Below are 23,266 nucleotides of genomic sequence, written 5' to 3' on the forward strand. Positions count from 1 at the left end.
TTGGGAAAGGGTACTAATTTCTTTAAAAATCAGTTCAATACAGTGAGCATCACATCGCAAAAAAAGTCCATTCTTAGACTCAGACATCTCTGCAAAAAAATACATTTTAATATTAGAGGGAATCAGAGACACTTACGAGTAGCTGGTCAGTTCATCTAAATTGTTGTGCATATTAAATTCATATATTTCTCCTAAATGAAAGAGCTTCTCCAAAGCCTCGTAGATAAATATGATGCAAATGAGAGCTGCAAAAGCCTCCTCTGTAAACCGAGTTATATAACACACGAGGCTGCTTGCATCTGTGGCAACCAAAACAATGCACAAGAAAGAAGTCCACAGACCAATACTGGTTCTTAAAGACAAATAGGAAAGCTGGTAATCTCTGTTTAAAAAGAAAAATGTGAACACGATCAACACAAACTAATGGAACAGAATTTATACTTAAAATTGTCATCACAAGCAATAAGAACAGTAAAACAACCTAAGAGTCATAAATCATAGAACAACAAAATAATGACTAAAGGAAGCTGTGTGTTTTTTTCTGCTTCAAAGGAAGACTAGCTTCTTATTAACATACTTAATGGTCATATTTTACTTACATAAAAGATTTACAGTGAAAATCTGCTAGGCAATAAACATTTCAAAAAAACAAAGACCTCACTTCAGAAGTCAGTTATAAGGAATCAACGACAGACAAGCTGTCTGTAGAACGAAAAGTGACTCTCTCAGAAGACCCAATGCTCTAGTGTCAACATGGCGATCACATTGCTACCCCCCCCCATCACCACCACCATTTCCTCTACCACCAACATCTCCAGAAAAAGTGACTTCAATTTTTAATTCAATTTAATTGAGAAACTACTATAGGTAACTGCATCCTCTATTAGTCTATATCGTGTGCCAGATCAGGATCAGAATCAGTTTGTTCAGTGAATAAAGAAACAGAATTAAGAGGAGCTAGAGGATCAAATATTTAGTAGCATCAGGTTGCTCCAGGCTAAAATATTCAGTTGCATTTATCTCACAAAAGGAACAGGACCTGCAATATCGAATTCCAAGACTACCAGACACAGTACCCTGCACTGGTTCCCACACTGTCAGTCCTGCCAGTGGAACTGGGCATCTCCCTCAACTGTGCCAATTCCCTCTGTGGAACAGACCAAGGATAAAGTCAGCTTAAACCCTCAAGATCCACCTCCCTAAATTTCTTCCTAAAAGTCCAATATACCACCTAATAAACAATTCAAACTAACACATTCTTAACTGAGTTGAAATTTTCTAACACAAAGAATTTTTGTTGCCTTTAAGTGATTTGTTTATCAGTACTCAAATCCAGTGATTTTTCTACTCAAGGTGATTGGGATAGAGATGATGACAGAGGCCAGAGCAGGGTTAACCACATAGTAACAAAAAAATATTAAAAATATACATATTGATCAGATCTTCTTTTTCAGCTATATTAAATATATAATGTACTTAAACCTAAAGTTAAAAAATATAAATATAATATGCAATTATACACATACTCAAACACATGTGACAAATAGATAACTATTACGTACCTGCAGAATTTAAATAAAATTTTTTCAAACACTAAAACTGGACCTGTACTCCCCAATATTGTTAGAGGTTGCCCAGCAAACAACGAATAGGCAATCCCAGTTAATGATGCTCCAAAAAGAGACTCTATTGCACTCTAAGGGAGAAAAAAAAAACGAATAAAAGCAACACATCATAAATATATCTCTAATATACGGTAATACATATAATAAGACATCTAGAAAATTAAAAAATATGAATCAAATAAAAATATAAAGCAAACACAACTTGGAATTTCAAATTTGTATTTTAAATACAGAATATGAAAAATACACTTTAAATACAAAGGGAAAATTGCTTTGTTTTTGCATAATAAAAGTGAACATTTGCGATCAGCCTTAATTCAAAACTGTGAGAGTCAAGAAGGGAGGAATAAATGGAAGACAGAATGCTCAATTCTATCTACAGATGTTTTATTCTTAAGCCTGTGATGAGTACAAAGATATATATATATTATTTTGAATATTTTTGTATATCTGAAATAGTTCATTTTAAAAAAGAAAACATATTTATATACTTAATATCCTGTTAGAAAAAAAGACTCCTTCGAACAGATAAGAAATTAACATGTGATATTATTGTTCTCCCATTGATTTCTAAAGATCAATTTTCACACATTTTAAATAAAGTAATCTAATATGATAGACTTAAACAACAGATATCAAAAATGAAATGCTTAACCTAAATAAAATAGATGGGAAAACCTCTTTATAAAACTGATAGCAATCATAAATGAGAAAGTATTTTATTATATTATTATTAAAGTTTGGTAACAGAAAATAAAATGAAAAGACTCAAGAGAAATTTTAAATCAAAACTAAGGAGCCAATTTTAGACCACCACCAACATTACATTCTACCTTTACGTTATTAAGTAGTAAGGGGGTTAGGCTAGGCCACTAGAAAAAGGGAAGGGATCAGAAGGAAAAGGATCAAGATGGACTGGAGTGCACTATCAAGAAAGGAAAAGCCCATCATCGGTAAGACAAGGAGAAGCAGCTTATGAGAAACAACCCCCCAGGGACTGGAGACAGCATGACATCAGGCCAAGAGCAGGGCTTGAGAACCAGACTTAAAGCGTTAAGACTGGTTCCTACTAGGTGTTAAGCTATGGGCACACCTAAAACTTGCTGAGCCCAACTTCTCTCATTTTTGAATGGGGGTGATTTTAGCCAGGAGAACTTTGGGAAACACTTCACAGGTCTAGCATTTAGCCTTACAGAATGTACTCAACAAATGGTAGCAATTCTCATTGCCAGCAATAAACAGCACTTTCCAAAATTAAAATCATAAAATAATAATATGCGGTACAAGTATTACTTAACTCTTAGTAGAAAAACAAACTTGATTTTTGGCAAAATTTAAAAGTGTTCATATTAGGCATCTAGTTGTTAATTGTATAAAATGAATTTTTCTTGCCCTAGATGGAGTTTGTCCTAGAAGATACCGCTAAGCCATTATAAAATTCTTAGTTAAAATAGAATATGCATATTTATGTATTGTACTAAATGATATCTAGAAATAGAGTAAAAATTGAGAAGAAAAGCAAAGAGATGGCAAATAAAGCAATGCTAATAGGGACAGAGACGCACAAGATTACAGTGCCCCTCCCAACGTGATATTGAAAAAGCAGAGTGGCCACATGAAGGCCTTCCTTTTACCACTCCCAACCCCTTATTGCCACATTTACTAGGTCCTTTACCCAGATCTATTCTTAAAACTATTTCTATGCTCATGCCCAAACTGAACCAGGTCTTACCCTAAAGTAGTCACAGCCCTGCTACCTGCCGTCCTCACCCCACATTCAGAAGTTTCCCTTTTACCCACCCATAGACCTTCCCTTCTCTTCCTCACAGACCTCCCCACTGCATGACACGAAACACTCCCTGCTAGTCTGTCCTCCTCAAAAACCTGTTTCGGTTTTTGCAAAAATACTTCATCCTGAGCTCTGACTGCCCCTGTATCTGTTATGTTGGGCCATTTTCCTCCTGTTCGCATCCCTCCTCCATTCCTCAGCTGTAAATTACCTCCAGCTATTCTCAGTTTCAAGCCCCACTTGTCTGAACCACTCCCAATCTACTCATTCCTTCCTGACCACCACAAACTCTGGAACTCCTCCTCTTTCCGTCTCCTTTTAAACTTGAAGTTCCCGTAAAGCATCTGAAAACAAACACATTTTCAAACCACCTTCCTCCATAACTCACTCTGAGCTCTCCATTTCCATTACTTCCAACTCCCACGGCTCTTCCTCGATCTGACTCCTGCGTGGCCCAGGATCCAGGACAAGGTAACTACATGATACTACCTAGTCTTTTTCCCCTTAGGTTAGTGTCCTGGAGGACAGAAGACACATGCTGGCGTTACACTCATCTATATTCCTCCGGTGCCTAAAGCACTATCACACCCATAGCATTAGATGGCAGGATGAGATGAGCAGGATTAGATGGGCAGAGAGTAACAGTCACAGTCCAGAGGCAAAGCAGCATTTCCATAAGGGAACAGATGAGACACAATTCCATGGGGAACAGCAGAGTTACATGTGCAACTCATGTCAGCACATGAAGCAACTTACAAAAATTATATACCTTTAATGCAGTGATTACAGAGTAAGGGAATATTATCTTAAGTAATTGAAAATAAACTGAGCTGAAAGGAAATTTCAGGAAGTGTCAGGTTTATCTCCTGTTCAGCTCATGAAATATTTTAATTAAATAATATCACTACTTAGCTTTGGCTATTTCTTAACCTTTCATTTGTAAAAAATAAAATAAATAAATAAATATTCTCCCCAAGAGTAAACATAATAAAGTGCACTTAAGAATTACAAATCATCTCATTTAAAAGCCATTAAAATATATATAAACAAAAACTTGTCTTCAAGATTTTACAAAGCACTATTCAGTTATGCCTCCCATAGCTCCTAATATAATATTTATCAAAATTAAAAAAAAAAAAAAAAAAGACCATAAAAACAATCATGTCAAATTACAGATGCAGGTTTCAGGTATACTTTCCAATGACAAGCTTTACCTACTTTCACACAAATTTAGTTAATAGCAAAATTAAAGCAAGTACCACATCAAAAATCCATCATTTGTCCACAGTTATGTTCTCTTCTTCCAAGCAGTCTGGTCCGGGCTGATGAGTTAATATTGCTCATAGGGCTATACCTAACCCTATGATGACCTTACAGGATGTGATGTAGCTGCAGTGGTAAAATCCTCCACCCACAGCCCACCCGGACTCAGTTCAAGTGGACTCCCCACCACCAGACCCTTCTCCCCCAGACAGACAATACAAGCCTTTTACTCAAGTTTATAAAACAATTCATCCACCAGCAAGCCAGGATAAACTTTTCTTCTTCTTCTTCTTCTTTAAATTTTATTTTTATTTTTTACCTCAACTGTGCATCTTCTCCTGTTCACATGGCTTCCCCATGTTTTCCACAGCAATTACCTTTGGGGGAAGTCTGCTTTGGGACAGGTTAATCATGCTGTGGGTAGACTCTTCGGATAAAAGTAGGAATGGTGAGACAAATGCACACAGACACTTGCCTCTGAAGAGCTAAGAGCCTGGCCGCTACCAATCTTTGTACTCACTATTCTGCCTTCTGTAGCTTCTCCAAGCAGCCCTCCAAAAGTGATTACAGGAGACATACAGGCACAGTATAGGAAAAGAATCGAGGCCAGGCACTGCAGACTTAATGCATCCTTGAAGTCACTCAAGAAAAAAGGTGCTTTCCTTTTGATGTCAAGTATCAAACCACCAAAAAGCCTAAATAGGTGAGATGAAACTCGTCAAACTGTACACTAGAGGATTCTAGCTATTGCAAACTAAAACTATGGGCTACATAAAAACTGCTGGTGTCTAGTGTTTTGTCAACAAAAATTAATATCCTATTTGAAATCATGGTATAAATTACAAAAGATACATCATTTAATCTAACCCACTGGCAGAGGAAAGGTCGATCTCATTAGGTTAAGCGACATAAACATCTGTATTTCATGGACTACATACTGAAAAGACTGCAGGCAAATGATTTTATATGAGTAAATGTAATTTCAGACACAAATGGGCAAGTAAACGTACAATAAAAGTAAATAAAACCTAACAACCCATTCATGAAAATATGCAAAAGTAATTCTAATAATTATTATTCACACTATAAATCTTAAAGGCAAGATCAGAAATACCAGGAAGGCAATTATAATGTAAATTATAAACCCCCAAAATATAAATAGAGTATGCTGTACTTAGAGCCACTCAGTTGTAAGTAAAATAATTTCAATTACTTTTTAAATTAGCCCTTTAATAGTATAAATATTTCTGGTCCAGGAAAAATGCCTAAAAAGTACTTCAGTGTATACAATTTACTTTTGTAGTCAATGGCATTTGTAGTCAAACTAATGCACATAGTACTAAAAAGCTTTAATAAATATAAAAATCTATATTTGCACATCAAATCTGTGTGTGTCATTTCAATGTGTGGGGTGGGTTTTTTTTAAAATCAAACTTGGATACAGCTAACTTGAAAGCATTCCACTGAAATATAAGCTCTGTGAGGGGCAGACTTTTTCTTATTCAGTGTCATCATCTCGTATCTAGAACACTGCCTGGGACATAGTAAATACTCAATAAATACTTGTGACAAATCGATAATTCAAAAACATTTTGTGACTCAAAATATATATAATCATTTAAATCCCTACTGTAGAAAACACTCCAAAGAAATTAAATTAATCTTATGATTTCAAATGCTTTGGATGTTTCAAGCTTTTCCCTTCTAAAATTTTTTTAAAGTTAATAGTGAAATGGATCCTAAACACACATTGACAAGTGGAAGAAGTTACCCTATAGATAATCTGACAGCAAGGGGAATTAACTTGCAACAAAGGTGCCAATGATAATCTAAAAATAAAATAATACCATCAAATCAATAATTAATTATTTAACAGCTTATATAAGGATTTCAGATCACTGACCATGAGATCAATGGGGACCTTAGCACTTCTCAGTGACTAATCCTATCTCAACTTTTTTCCTTTATTGAATAAGGTATTACATATGTGTCAATCCTATCTCAATTTGAAGTTTGAGGAAATCATAGCAATAGCTAGTATCAGACCAGAACCTCTTGCATACATAGGGACAATCTTATTCCCTATTATATTCACAGAGACTAATACATTAGTCAATGGATTCATTATGAGTTTAAGCTTCTCTAAAGTTTATATTTAGTATACCATTTGTGTGTTTTTTTTCCTATGTAGTATTATTTAGGCATGTCATTACTGTCCCTAATAGTGTATCTGTATCAGATATCCAGCTTTCTAAACAAATATTCAAGATTCAATATTTACTTCTACAGAGACCACCAGTGGACAAAAGGTATCAATATCCCATGCTTTTCTACATAAAAAGTAAAATAACATTTCTCTACTTCTACAAAATATTTTAAGGCAATGTTTACACCTGGCAATATATTTTTTATTCCAAAAATGAACAACTTCAACAATTTTTCTAACTAGGTTTCCAGAGATCAATAACATAAATTATACTTGTCTAATTTTACATTACCACATGATATAATGCCCTTTTAAAAGTTTTAAAACTATGCACACACACAAAAAAACATTGGTTATGATTCCTTTCTGTTCCCGTAATTCTCTAATTTCATAAGGAGAATTATAATAGAACTTCACATTTTATATAAAAACCTTTTTGTAAATGAATGTAAGTTAACTTACTATGTAACTGTGCAACATTTTTAACATGGTGCATATTTTCATTATAAATTAAAGCTTGGTATACAGAACCCAAGTATATACTAGTAAAATTATCTTTAAATATATATTAATTTCCCTCAACATCACATACCTATACAATAAGGCATTACATATATATATTTGAATTGATGAAAAAGACATAAAAAGTCTTTTTCTTTGCAAATAGTTGAATATAAACTTAACTTGATTTTTATGCTTTTAATAACCCTTGTGCTATCTATATCTTAAGGAAAGTATTTTAATAAAAGAAAACTAGCATTATATATATATATACCAGATAAGTTTAGATTCAACTATTTGCAAAGAAAAAGACTTTTTATGTCTTTTTCATCAATTCAAACCCTAGTCTCAAAAGATACCCATATTATATCAGTATTTGTACCCACCGTCCAGTCCTCTGTAGCTCAGGCCCAGCATGATCAGCAGCCTCTTTATGAGTCTCACCCGAGCTGGGGGCAGATCCATTGGGAAATACAGGAATCTTTCTCTTTTCCTGCATTTCACAGACAAAAAAAAAAAAAAAAAAAAAAAAACTTTCAGAATTTTTTTTTTAAAGAAGGCTGAGATGGCATCTTCAATTCAGAGGGAGCATGGGATCTCTTACTGGATGTGTGTGTGTGTGTGTGTGTGTGTGTGTGTGTGTGTATTGTGCTCCTAGAAAAAAGATGCTTCCTAACATGAACTTCTACTTTAAATAAGCTCTACTTAAAACAGAAACCAATATTTGTCCATTAATATTTCTAAGTTCAAGCTCAGCTTGCTCCATTTTATACTCTAATATCAATTATACTATAAAACACATTCATACACACCATTTCAGCAACAGGAATATAGCCAATAAAGGCATTGCTCCAACCAGAATTTTTAAAATACTGCTTATGTTAACTACTAAAAATGTACTTAACAGTAAGAAAAGTGTTAAATGCTAGTTTTCTTTTATTAAAATACTTTCCTTAAGATATAGATAGCACAAGGGTTATTAAAAGCATAAAAATCAATATCCCATTACATTTTATTACAAATTCAAGAGTGCTCTTCTCATGATAAAGGATCTTGTCCCACTCACTTGAAAAGAAAGGAGTGAGTTTTTAATTGGTTACTTGGGCCTAAAAGAACAAGAAAGAAATAGAGAAAAAGGAGGAGAAGGAAGAGGAGGAAGAGAGAGGGCGGTAGAAGGAGCAGGGGGGAGAGAGAGGGAGAAAAAGGTGAGGTAGGTGAGGTCATCCCAAGAGATGTCCTGGTTCAAAGATTCTATCTAGATGATTTAAAACTACCTGGTTTATATGTTCAATAAGTATAGAGTATAAAGATTTATCTATAACCATAAAATTACCATTTGAAAATACAAAATCTAAATTACACCTTAGCTCAAGGAAAAAAACAAAGTCACAGAATTTCTGAAAAACAAACATAATTTTATTAAGAAAAATGAATTAAGCATTTAGCTCAGGAAATGTTAAAACCAAAAAAATAAATAAATAAAAAAGAAGAAAATAAAATATTTCCTGAAAGGAATAAAACAACTAAAATGCAGAAATTACATTGTCTGTTTGCTACTTTTATGTATATCAAGGCTATATTAGTGTATATTTCTTATATTGCTGTATATGCTACCATTTTTCTTAATTCTTTTATTGTATGTAGATTTTCAGTCATATCATCTGTAGTATTTTATTCTCTCCATTTAAAAATTGTATACCTCTGGTATGTTTTCTGCTGTCTAATTGTATTGACTAAAATCTCTAATAGTGTTAGTTGTAGTTGACTTGATAAGGGCATTTCTTAATTAGTTTCTAACTGTAGTCAGTGTCTCCAGTGTTTCTTTCAATAAGTTACTGATATTGGGACTAAAAATAAACATTTTTATCATGTTCAGAAAGTACCCTAATTTCTATTTCATGGAAAATTTTAATATAAATGGATGTTGAATTTTTAGCATCTCTGGAGACAATCATATGAACTTTATCAATTATGGTAAATCATATTAATAATTTTTTAATATGAATTCCAACTTTTGCATTGTTGAAATAAACCCAACCTAGACTCTAATGTGCTGGCAGTCTTTGTCTAGTACTTTATTTAAGTTGTTTGCTTCTCTTTAAGTAGAGGTCCATAGATTTTTGTGCAATCTTTAGGTTTTTGTATTATGTTTTTGTATTTTGTATTATGTTTTTGTATTATACTTGTTTTATAAGACTTCATTTGCAATATAAACATTTACAAGACTTCATTTGAAATATAAACAATAACGATAAAATATTAATGAATACACACAGCAAGAAGCTTGAAAAGTGTAGATAAGAACTTTAAAACATTCCTTAATGACACAAAAACTGACCTGAAATAGGAAAACAACTAAGGAAAGGTATACCATGTTCTTGAACAGAGTCAGTGTTATAAAGATGTCAATTTCCCTTAGTTCATTTACAAGTTTAACCACTATCATCATTTCTTTTAAATCGTTTTTTTCTATAAATAGGAAACTGATTTTAAAACTTACATTAAAAAATAAACCAAATATAGCCAAAGAAATTCAGAAAAGCAAGAGTAAGAAGAGTCAAGAATGAATGTAGATCTTCCTAATATTGATATATCCCAAAAAGCTTCAAAAATGTAAGTGTGGAATTGATTCATGAATAGATACACCAAGACCTGAATGCAAATGGAAATTTAGTAAATGAAAAAGACAGCATCACCAATCAAATGGGAGTAATTTAAAAAAAAATACATATCAACTTTTTATTAAATTGGGACAACCAGCCTGCAATTTAGAAAAAAAGATAAAGTTGGGTGCATACTCCACATAATATACCATGATTAATTCTAAAGGATCAATCAATGAACAATTCAAATGTTAACAAGTGGTGGAAGGCAATGGACAAAATATATTCAGATATATTCAACCTCACTAATTATAAAACGGCAAAGTAAAATCACATTAAAATACCCAATAGAGGAAGATAAAGATTTCTCTCAGACTAACAAATTTCCAAAAGTATGACAACATACTGTGTTGGTGAGGCTGCAGGGGCATAGGTACTTTTATACCTCACTGTGGGGGTCCCAAATAGTTCACTGATAAGAGATTCTGCTAATTAACTATTAAAATTATAACTTCCATGAGAGTCAGCAATCCTATTTCTGAAAATTTATCCCACAGCTCAATCTGCCCAAGACTAATATGGCATATCACTACCATGTTGTGGTTTGTAGCAAAAGACTGAAAACACCGTAAGCCTAGGGATAGGATAAACTCTGATATATCCAATAAACAGGATACAACAAAACAGTAAGAAAGGAACCAGGAATATTTCTAGTGATCAGATAACCAAAATATGTTGTTATATAAAAAGACGCAAGGTGCCAAAGAGTACACAGTACATTAACTTTTGGTAGAAAGAGGATAAAATAAAACTGTAGGTTCATATTTCTTTGTACTGAATAAAAACTAGAAGGATAAACAAAAACCTAGTAACAAATGGTGGCCCACAGAAGGTGGTACAGAGATAAGAACATCAAGGGGACATATTGGGATATAACTTCTCTGAGTGTTGTATATAGTTTTGATTTTTTTTGAATGTATAAAGTAGCCCTGGCTGGTTTGGCTCAGTGGATAGAGTGTCGGCGTGCGAACTGAAGGATCCCAAGTTCAATTCCGGTCAAGAGCACCTGCCTGGGGTGCAGGAGGCAGCTGATGATTCTCTCTCATCATTGATGTTTCTATCTCTCTCTCCCTCTCCCTTCCTCTCTGAAGCTAATAAAAAAAAATTTCTTTTAAATGTATAAAGTATATTTTTTAATGTTGTAAATGTACCTCAAATATTGTGTGGACTCTTACCTGAGAAGGAACACTTTTTGGTGGCTCTATGCGTATAGAAGGATCCCACTCTCCTGGAGGTAGGACAGTTACTTGATCTAAAAATTCATCAATTCCAGATAAGAGGTCATTTCTGTCTTTTGCTTTATAAGCTACATCATGAAAAATCTAAAGGAGGGGGGAAAAAACACTGAGTAAGAGAATTTTAAAGTTGAAAGAAAAGTTCTACACAAAGTAAACCCACTTCAGATAACATGAATAAGTATACAATAAAGATAATTACCTAACCTCTTATTCCACCCTGGGTAATAGCTATAAAAAAATAACCTATTATTAGTATTATTAGATGAATTACCAGTAACAATAAAACAAAATAAAATAGTGATGTGTTAAGGCAAAATAATTTTTAAAAAGAGTAATTTTTACATGGCAAATACTCAGCAATTCATTACTGAATAAAACAATACTGCAGCATGTCTTTCCACTTCTAAGATATTAAATGTCACTTATCCTAAACCAATAATCATGGATGTACAAACTACTTTACTTAAATACATAATTTATTTGATTGCTTATATTTATTTGGGTGCCTACTATTTGCCAGGCACAATTCTAAACACTTGGAGAGTGCAATGGACACAGATAAGGCAAGGTGCCTGTACTCAAGAGCCCTAGAAAGAAAAATAGTGAAAGAGGTGTATAACATAAATACATAATTACAGGTAAAAATGGATGCTGCGATAAAAATAAAACAGGTGAAGGAAAGTCTTACAGGAGGTAACTGTAGGAGAAATGTGAATGAAATGAGGGACAAACCCATGCAGAGAGAAGAGATGGTAGAAGAGAAATCAGGCCAAGGGAATAACCATTGTAAAGGACCAGAGGCATAAAAGAACATAACACATCTGAAGAACAAAAGGGAAACTAATGTGGCCAGGGCAAAATGGGGGAGGATATGAGTTTCAAGAAGTATGCAGAAGCCAGATCAGACAGACCCTATTCAGACAATGGCAACGATTTTAGGTTTAAACCTAAGTACATAACAAGATGGCACTGACATATCTGGATCAAGATAATGTCAGATTGAAATCTGCATGTAATTGGTAATGCAGAGGAGACTATCCTAAGATTCAGAAAGTCCACTTTAATCACCGAAGAGAAGAAGGTAGAGTGTAAACCAGAGAAGTGGCAATGGAGGTGGCAGATTAGATACAAAACATATTAAGGAGGTAAAATCAACAGAATCTGGTGACCAATTGTTTGAGACAGGACAGACAAAGAAGGTCAGATATTTGGGTTTTCAGACACCTTAGGGCAGTGGTTCTCAACCTTTCTAATGCCATGACCCTTTAATACAGCTCCTCATGTTGTGGTGACTCCCAACCATAAAATTATTTTCATTGCTACTTCAAAACTGTAATTTTGCTACTGTTATAAATCGTAATGTAAATGTCTGTGTTTTCCGATAGTCTTAGCCTCTACAGCAGCGGTTCTCAACCTGTTGGTTGCAACCACTGAGAACCACTGCCTTAGGGCTACACAGCAGAGATGGCTGGAGCCTCTCCAAAAGAGAGAGAAGTCCTGACCAATACAGGTCATGGTCAAAGGTGAAGTTCACAAATGGAAGAAAAAAACTAGAGAGAAAAAAGGAAGAAAGAGAAAAAGACAAAGCCCCGAGGAAACCCAAAAGAAATTATATCCTAAAATCCAGGATGAAGATAATTTCTAGAAGGTGATCAATAATTTCAAATGTGGGGGAGAAAATAAAGAAAACACTAAGAAATAACCACTGATCCTGACAGAATCGTCCCGAAGACCGTAACAAAGGCAAAATAGTTGAAGAGAGTGAATATGAGAGATTCCTGAAACCTATATAATTTTATCAATCATTATCACCCCAATAAATTCAATTAACAAAAAGAGTGAATATGAGATAAAATATTACATACAGCAAGGTCAATTTTTAAGCATCACTATAAAAGAGAACTATAATTTAATAAACATTATATGCTTCATTATTGATGTCCAAACGAATTTAAAATTCCACTTCAAAAGGGACTTTATATAGTATATGCTTCATAATCACTGTCCACTTCAAAGGGTATCTAATTACCTCATCCGTCATGAGAGTGGCTATTGATCTTCCAATTTCATGGTACTGTGGTGCCTTGCCTGCTGGACCCAGTAACAAAAACAAAAACCTAAGGAAACATTAAAATATAGACATTTAAACAACATACACACATAAATCTCAGCAATCATAAAAAAAAAAAAGTCATAGAGTATCAACACAAAAACACTTATCATCTTCCCACCCCAATCACTGAAAAAAGTTGGCAACTCTACTCAGACTAAAGCAAATCATAGAACTAAGAAAGGCATTCACAATTAGCTTCCTACTAAGTTATCACTTTCCATCTTCCTTAGGGTAAGACAGTAATTCAGGAATGGAGTGCTTTACATTAAAAATTCCCATCTTCTATATAGTTTTGAATCTGAGTAAACAATTTTCTCTGGTCTGTTTGACAGTAAATAAGTGAATACCAATTCCATTGAAGTACTTAAAAGGTTTGCCTAGTACAATAATTAAAGAGTGTACACAAAAAAACACAAATCCTCAAAATATAATCTGGATTAAGACTAATATTAGTATAGTAATAAATAAGGGTCTAATTCGGAAAAAGAATTTTTACCTACTGCTCCAAATTTATCAACAAATCAACTATTACTTGATGTTTTAATTTATTTATAGTGACTAAATAAAAAGTAACTAACTTCCTATATAATTTTGTCCTTTATTAACGACAGTAAAATTTAATATTTATACTTATCCAAACTAGAAGTACTCATCTTCCTATTTTGAGAATGTTAATATGAATCTATAGAATTATTTTTCTCATCTATTTTAATACTACACCATTAATGCAGCTCAGTAAAGCATATTGAAAATTGGCAGGTACATTTCAATCAAGTTGCAATTAATTCCTCAGATTTACTATTATAAAAATCATAATAATTTTTAAATTATTCTCATTTTGAATTAAGTTTATACAGTCAATAGCTAAGGAACTAATCACTCTTTATAGAACAACTTGATAATTATTCTTAAGGATATTACCCCTATTTTCATTTTTACTCATAATGTATTTTGAACAGAAGGTTTTGGTCAGATCAGAACAAAGCTCTTTATCAATTCATGGGCATTATCAATTTAATCAACTATAAGTTATTATTATCCTCATTTTACAAATGAAGCTTAGAAAATTTAAGTCAGGTCTGACCCTCCCACAAAAGTGGAAGTGCAAGGATTCAACTCCATTTTTTCTGACTCCAGTACCTGCACAGATCATATATTTAAAATGAACCATTTTTTAAACCAAAACTCCTGAGATGCCAAAATTCTTATAAAAGTATCAATGCAATATTTTTTCATGCTGCAATACTTTAATCTTTATTGTGGAAAAGTATTATAGATATGCCCTCGCTGGTTTGGCTCAGTGGATAGAACATCAGCCTGAGGACTGAAGGGTTCCAGGTTTGATTCCAGTCAAGGGCATGTACCTTGTTTGCGGGCACATCCCCAGTGGGGGGGTGTGTAGGAGGCAGCTGATCAACGTTTCTCTCTCTCATCAATGTTTCTAACTCTTTATCCCCCTTCCCTTCCTCTCTGTAAAAAATCAATAAAATATATATATATTTTTAAAAAGTATTATAGATATACTCTTCCCCCCCGGCCTCTTTGTTTTCTTTAGTTTCAGAAAGAGAGATTGGCCTTGGTTGGTGTGGCTCAGTTGGTTGAACTGTCATCCCAGAAAGGTTGTGGGTTCCATTCCTGGACAGGATACAAACCCAGGTTTTGGGTTCGGTCCCCAGTCCTGGCAACAGATGAATGTTTCTCTCCCTCACACCCTCTCTCATACTCCTTTCCTTCCTCTTTCTTTTTTTATTTTTATTTTTTTAATATATATTTCATTGATTTTTTCAGAGAGGAAGGGAGAGAAATAGAGAGCTAGAAACGTCGATGAGAGAGAAACATCGACCAGTTGCCTCTTACACACCCCCTAGCAGGGATGTGCCCGCAACCAATGTACATGCCCTTGACTGGAATCGAACCTGGGATCTTTCAGTCCACAGACCGACGCTCTACCACTGAGCCAAACCGGCTTTGGCTCCTTCCTCTTTCTAAAGTCAATTAAAAAAAAAAAAAATTATTCAAAAATAAAAAGAAAGATCATACTTTTATCCCCTAGTAGTCAAAGCCTTTGGCACAATGGCAACATCAATAATTAAAATGACCTTTTACTACATACATAATGGAACCTGTTCCTGCAGTAGGAAAATACTTAGATTCTGGACATGCTGAGAGCGTGTTCATTTGAGCCAACTCTTTACCTGGTTGGAACAGGGACTTCAGTCAGCCCTGAGAGGAGAACGGCAGGAGCCAGTCTCACAAACGCGATTATCGGTCTTTCCAAAAAGTCTACTTCTCCCACCAGGACATTGGATGCCTCAGCTCCCGAAGGAATTTTCCTCATGAAATTCATATCAACCTATAGACAAATAAATAATCATTTAAAATAAAATTTACATGGTATTTATAAGACTATTTAGAGGAAAACAGTAAAGAAAAGATGCCTGTAAGACTAAACTGGTGATCTAAAGAAGGTATAAATGTCAAAATTCTCACAAAGGATGGAATAGACAAATACAAAAAAAGCAAGCCAAATACATCTAGGAAAAAATATTCCCAATTGCTTCAACTGTCGTAATTTTTACTATTTCAGAGATCTAAATTACCAAACATAGAAACGAGAAAAAAATTTTCAATGAACACAGCACTATTCATTAAAAATTATTTAAAGACAAAAGTATAGTTCACAAACTAGCAATAGCTCATGAAATTATACACAGTGCTAAAGAATATTCACTTCATGATAATCTATAACTTCATCTTAGAAATGAGTTAGTCCCTTTGTCTTTTTTATATAAGTCCTTCTTATTTTAAAGAACTCTGAGCATTCCCCAGTATTTTCATTAAATAGGGGGAAGTTTCCACTTTTATTTTTTACTCAAAATGAAAATAGCCATTACTGATATAAATACAAGGTAGTGCCGTATAATCAAATTTGGATGCCTGTGTATAATTACCAAGGAAAGGTCACAAACAGGATATCAAAGCACAGGAGCTTCATCGTTTATACACAGTTTCACACAAGTCACTAAACAACCACTTACAGGGCTATCCATTAACAAAAAAGCAGCACTTACAGCGGGCCTCTTGAGTCCCACACCCAGTGTGCCACAACTACAGTGCCAGGAGGCAGACTCCTGCCCAACAGGAGACAAGGAGGAGCACACAAGAATAGGCCAATTAAAAAAAAAAAAAGCAAAACTGTGACAGAGGAACAAAAATAAATGGCAGCTGCCATGTCTAGAGGAGATCTATAATGTAAACTACACTCATGGACTCTTTTCATAATAACTTGAAATTTAGTTCCTGAACACTTTTCACTCATCTGAAATAAGAGGAGCATCAATAAAAATATAACCGAGTGAGCACAACAGCCTGTTGGTAGTCAGTGTCCCATATGCAAGGCTTCCTATGACTGTAGGGCACAAAATGCAGCAAAGTTGCATAGCACAGATCATCATCTAAACTCCTTCTCTACAAAATGTGATCTATGCTTTGCATCATGAAAGACTGAACAAATCTCACTTGGAATAATCATGTTTAATTGAATGTCTGACATTAGATACAAAAATATTAAAGCATTGAAAGTCCTCTAGCAAATTAAAGTAACAGCATTATATTAAAATGGCCTTTAGAATGAATTATGTGGAAGCAGTACTCATAAAGTACTCTTTACATTCTATTGTAACTGGAACTTGTAGTTTTTGCTCCTTTTAAAAAAAAAAAAAATACATTTTCTGTTTTTAAATCCATGCCTTTACCTACCCATGGGGAAGCGCCAATATGCTTCCCAGTGACATTCCAAAAAGTACTGACACCATCTGCAGCCTTGAACATGCCTAATTTCATCAGAAAATGCTGATGCCATAAGACAGTAATTTTGGAATCACATTACAGCCAGAAAAAGGCTGACTTCACTACCATTGCTGTAACATCATTCCCAGAATTAACCTTCCTAGTGGTGGTATCTCCAGAACAAATAATTAGAATTTAAAAGGTACTAAAGTTTCATGGTATCTATGGGTAGGTACGTATCATTCATATATTCTTTAGTCAGAATTTCTAAAACTAGTAAGATATAGTGATAGTCAAGTGCTCCTAGACAATTACCTTTCTTACAATTTCGGACCTTAAATTAACCTATCACAAGCATCACAGGCAGGTTTGTAATCACCAGTCTATTAAAAAATTATTATAATCAATGTTAATAAAAGATCACTGCTAGTGATTTTCTTAGTAAGAATGATTAGGAAAACGTACAGTGAATGACATAATTACCTTGCTGAAGTCAACAGTACTATTTTCTCTGCTTCCTCCACCTCCATTACCTTTCATCTCTGCACTTTTACTAGTGTCCAAGTTTCCAGGTGCAGACTGTGGAGAGGCCAAAATACCTGTATTTGAGAATAAATAAATTCCAAATTAGTAAGAAGAAAAATCACTGATTCTGCTCATCTCCTGAAAGTGATGGTTTATTAAAAGCAAATGTGCAAGGTAAAAAAAAAAAAAAAAAAAAAAAAAAAAGTGCCAAGTGTTAGTACCAAACCAGCAAGACCAAAATAACATTTTAAGCAATACTAAAGCTATATATTTTAACATTTTTAATAATACTATTACAAAAATGGTGACCTTTGCAAAAAGAAAAAGTGAGTAGGTGTGGAACCACAGAAGAGGGAAGACATGAGTCTGATTACTACTACAAATGTTTAGAGATTACACTTTCAATATAGCTAACATAAATGTGAACTGCAGAGGTTAATGATGCCTAACTAACTTCACATGCTTGCATTAATAACAATATAAGTTTTCTGATAAATCCTAAGTGTGGGAAAACTTAAGAGCTAGGTTAAATGTACCACAATGTTCCACAATCATAACAGTTTCCTCAATATAATAGCAATGTTTTTTATAATATAAATACAAAGAGGAAAGTGTGTGTGTGTGTGTGTGTGTGTGTGTGTGTGTGTGTGTGTTTGTTTTTGGGGTTTTTTTGTTCCTTTTTTGTTAATCCTCAACCGAGAAAATTTTTTGCCATTTATATTTTTAGAGAGAGTGGAAGGGAGAGGGAGAGACAGAACGAGAGAGAGAGAGAGAGAGAGAGAGAGAGAGAGAGAGAGAGAGAGAGAGAGAGAGAGGCATCAATGTGACCAGGGCCAGGGATTGAGCCTGCAACTAAGGCACATGCGTTTGACTGGAATCTAACACAGATCCCTTCCCTCCATGGGCAGACACTTTATCCACTGAGCCAAACCAGCTAGGGTGAAAGAGGAAGAGTTTTTTATTTAAACAGACCTGTGTTGAAATAAGCACTCTGCCATTTTGTAAGCCATGTGACTTTAACTCATGTAATCTCTAAGATGCAGGTAAACTTGTAAAATTAGTTTGTTTGGATTAGAAATGATATATGTCCTGCCAAAACCAGTTTGGCTCTGCCGATAGAGTGTCGGCCTGTGGACTGAAAGGTTCTGAGCTCAATTCCAGTCAGGGGCATGTGCCTTGGTTGCGGGCACATCCCCGGTGCAGGAGGCAGCTGATCGATGATTCTCTCTCATCGATGTTTCTAGCTCTCTAGCTCTCTGTCCCTCTCCCTTCCTCTCTGTGAAAAATCAATAAAATATATATATATTTTTAAATGATATATGTCCTATATAATAAAAGCCTAATATGTTAAGTGTCCAATTGTCTATTCAACCAATCAAGGCCTAATATGATAATGATATGCTAAGGCCGCTCAACCATCACTATGACATGCACTGACCATGAGGGGGGGGGGGGGGGGGCGGGAAGTAGATGCTCCAAACAGTAGGTTAGCTTACTGCTGGGGTCCCACCCAACAGGACTGAGTGAGACAGGCCGGAAAGGCCCTGGAGCTCTCCCACGGCCCCTCTCCCCAGCTGGCCAACTCCTGCATCCCTCCCTGGCCCCGATTGTGCACTGGTGGGATCCCTCAGCCTGGCCTGCAACCTCTCGCAATCCGAGACCCCTCAGGGGATGTCAGAGAGCTGATTTCAGCCAGGCCAAGGGACCTCACTGGTGCATGAATTCGTGCAACGGGCCTCTAGTATATTCTATAAAATGAGCTTGTCTAAGTAACACTAATGTCCCAGCATTAGTATGTTCATTTCAAGTGACAGCAGCAACATTTCACAACAATAAAATAACCTAACAATACCCTGTAACATAAGACCAATTGTTATCACTGTGACTTTTGCAAAAAGCTCAAATCTCAAAAAATTTTAAATACAATCCAGATTTCTACCATTAGGTATATTTCATTTTCTCAAAACACCTAAGATTTCTAGTTCAAGAATATAAAACACTTAGTACAGTACCACAGGAGAAAAGGCACAAGACTTATGACAGATTTTACCACTCACAGGGCAATCTAGTGACCCACAGGAACTCACACCACATATATTTGATGCATCTTAGAAGGTTTTCATTTTTCTAGAAGATAACATTCTATTACTAATAACTTATACTAAGTCATTCAAATTTACTGTTTAAACTCAATGAGAGATCTTTGTAATATCCACTTCTCTATTAAATAACTAAACTAAGATATCACTGTGGCTCCAAAATCTCAGTATGAAAAAGCATATCCAATCCATTTAGCAACATGCTCATTCTCTGGAAGTGTTAGAGAATTCTGAAATAAGTAAAATGTTTCCTAAAACTTAACTTATTTTTTTTTTTATCATTTTAGCTTAGTACAGAAAAGTCATTAAGATTCCTCTTCTTTAACCTTTGTCCCTAAATTACCAGAAGACAGTCTTTTTATTAAAATACATGCCCGAGAGGGGGAAAAAGTTAACTCGTTTTTTCAGTAGTTTCCACCAACTCCCACACAATTATGAATATCATTAAGGCCCTGGCAGCAAGTACAACAGAGCATCAATGCATCTATACTTGTAACTACTAAAAATATTCAATCTGTAGATACGTAATCAAAGAGTACATGTGCACAGTTTTCCGGAACAGTCCCGGCAAACACATTGGAGAGAAGAGTGGAATAAGAAGAAGGTTATGGGGCAAAGTAAGGATAGGGTAGGAATGGGAAGAAGAAATGATATGGAACTACTTGCTGGTAAAGCCAGAAGATGCAACCTGAAGTCTCTTAGCTAAGCTGGCCATCTTAAACCTGTAAAAACTGCCATGCCAGGTAAGTGTTAGTGTCCCACCATTATCTTCTCTAGGTAGCCTTTCTCAATCTCAGCTAAGCTAAAGCTGTTTTCTCCATCAGTAAAGGAAATCTCCCTGCTAGTACAATAAATCCCTAGAGCTCAGAGTTAAATGAGCAAAGTCCCCAAAGTTCAAACTACCATTAGCATAGATAACTCAGAAGGACATTTCTTTAAGAAAAATGAAAAAATGTGAGTATGTGTACATATGACATCAATAATGAGATTCAACAATCATACTAGAGAAAGATAAATCAAAGTTATCAAGAGTTTTCTGTCATTAAAAGTTTGCAAGAGAAGCAGTTGGAGCAATGGTTCACAATGTGGGAAGATTCTGTCCCCCAAGAGGCAATGTCTAGGGGCATTTTGGTTGTCACAGCTAGGGAGTGCTGCTGACAGCTGGTGAAGGAAGGCCTGGGATGCTGCTAAATATCCTACTGTACACAGCACAGGCCCCTGAAACAAAGAAAGGTCTAGCCCAAAATGTCAATAGTGCCAAGGCTGAGAAACCTTGAGTTAGAACAATGATTCTCAACTTTTCTCATTTCATGGAAAATTCTGTAACACAAAAAAATATATATTTGCTTAACTGACATAAAAAAAAAAAAAGTAGGTATAACTTTGATTTACTATAAAAAAATTATAATAGTTATTACCTATCCTTTTGCTCCAAAGTGACTTTTTAAAAAATCAGGTCCTATACTTTATAAGGACTTCTGGTACCAAGAATTAACCAATCAGATGCAACTTTACTATTATTATTATGTGACGTGACCAATAAGATACATACCTATTATATGACTTATATGTTTATGGTTCGAGACAGGGCATTCACACTGGAGAGCTACTGTTGTGGCAGCTGTTGTCATTTATTTATATATATATATATATATATATATATATATATATATATATATATATATTATTGACTTTTTACAGAGAGGAAGAGAGGGATAGAGAGTTAGAAACATCAATGAGAGAGAAACATCGATCAGCTGCCTACTGCACAACCCCTACCAGGGATGTGCCCGAAACCACGGTACATGCCTTGACTGGAATTGAACCTGGGACCTTTCAGTCCGCAGGCCGATGCTCTATCCACTGAGCCAAACCAGTTTCGGCTGTTCTCATTTTTTCATTTGACAATCCAAGGGAAAAAAGATCAGTGCCCCTGACTAAACAGTCAGGTATTGCATGTTTAAAAAATTCTTGTGCCACATCACACTAGTTGAAAAATCACTGAGTTAGAAGATAGTTACAAATACTAGAAATGAGTCTACCTCTTCTACATAATTATTCTCTGAAAGAACCACAAATGGGAGACACCACTTTCTATTCAACTATGGGTATGCACAAAGCATGACCCATGACACAAATATCTATGACATTAGTCTTTCCAAAATTATGCCGAGCCACCTACTTCCTTCTTAACATAGTATCAGACTCCAAGAAAACTAAACTATAGTTTCTAGGTGCTTTAAACACCAAATGTAATTAAACACAGAATAATATATAGCCGCTCCTATTATTTTAATTACATATCTTCTATAGCTATCTTCTTAAACATTAATTGTGAGCTTTTTCTTATCTTTAGAAATTCTCTGTCTTCCATTCTAATTTCTTTTCCTTTAGAAAGGCTGATAAATCTCCTGGCAAACTTAATGCAGAAGAGGAAAAGAACTGTGTTCCTCAATTCTCAGTTAATTGCTCCTTTTATCCCTTAATAGCATGGCCTAGTAAGCTGTTGAGACCCGTATGTCACTTCCTCCCTAGATAAAATTTGTAGTCCCTCATTATTAATAACATAGAAACTGGCAAAAAAAAAAAAAAAAGAAAAGAAAAGAAAAGAAATATTCAGTATTACTGAGATATCGGTATGAACAAGTATCAATTTTGTTCTAGGTAGATCTGAGTTCAAGTCCTGGCTCTGGTTATTTACAGTATGATTTTAACATCTCTAAGTCTTAATTTTCTTCACTTGTGAAATAGCACGAACCTTATCATATACAAAGAATTAGAAATATGGTATCTGAAAAGCAACTATACCTATGTGTGGAACAAACTATAAACAATGGTGGCTTTAACTACAATCATAACTGCCATAATTATTTAGCCATAAAACTTCTAATTTTTTTATTTCTAAAAGTATATCACTTTTTGACAACTACAATGAGCTTTCTTTTCCCTTCAATCCTCACCCGAGGATATGTTTATTGACTGTAGAGAAAAGAGAGAAATATCCAGGTGAGAGAGAAACATCAGTTGGTTTCCTCTTGTACAGACTCCAACCCGGACCAAACCCACGACCTAGGTATGTGCCATGACCTGGAGACTTTTCTGTATATGAGACAATGCTCCAACCAAATGAGCCACCCAGCCAGGGCAGTACAATGAGCTTTCATTAAATGCATTTGGCATGTTTGGATATAGCCAATAAAGAGGGTGTGAGGCTTGCATATAGAGATTTTTAGTCACGTATTAGCTAGTATGAACCAGGGGAAATTATTTAACTTTTCCGAGTTTGAGTTTCTGAAACTGGTTGTAACCACCTAACAAATTTTTATACCTATTAAATAGGCTAATTTAATAACTATAAACTACCATTGAAGTGTTACATATTATTGGTATTATAATAAGTGTGATAATACCATGTGGTTAAAAACAGTAGGTAGTATTTGCATATTAACACATTG

At 34.8% G+C, this 23,266-nt stretch overlaps 1 protein-coding gene across 14 annotated transcripts in view; it reads right to left on the bottom strand.

Moving 5' to 3' along the window:
• Nucleotides 1-23,266, bottom strand: part of SLC4A7 (solute carrier family 4 member 7) — an 83,575-nt gene that overhangs the window by 16,427 nt on the left and 43,882 nt on the right. For all 14 annotated transcript variants that reach the window (XM_084902448.1, XM_084902444.1, XM_084902446.1 and 11 more), the window contains 8 exons: nucleotides 17,671-17,786; nucleotides 15,594-15,751; nucleotides 13,315-13,402; nucleotides 11,223-11,369; nucleotides 7,771-7,877; nucleotides 5,198-5,372; nucleotides 1,563-1,696; nucleotides 137-382 (listed from right to left, as the gene is read on the bottom strand). In XM_084902448.1, coding sequence (XP_084758574.1) covers nucleotides 137-382; nucleotides 1,563-1,696; nucleotides 5,198-5,372; nucleotides 7,771-7,877; nucleotides 11,223-11,369; nucleotides 13,315-13,402; nucleotides 15,594-15,751; nucleotides 17,671-17,786 — 1,171 coding nt within the window. The remainder of the gene's footprint in view (nucleotides 1-136; nucleotides 383-1,562; nucleotides 1,697-5,197; nucleotides 5,373-7,770; nucleotides 7,878-11,222; nucleotides 11,370-13,314; nucleotides 13,403-15,593; nucleotides 15,752-17,670; nucleotides 17,787-23,266) is intronic.

The sequence above is a fragment of the Pipistrellus hanaki genome, assembly GCF_964339955.1.
Source record: "Pipistrellus hanaki genome assembly, chromosome: 13".
NCBI classification, from domain to species: domain Eukaryota; kingdom Metazoa; phylum Chordata; class Mammalia; order Chiroptera; family Vespertilionidae; genus Pipistrellus; species Pipistrellus hanaki.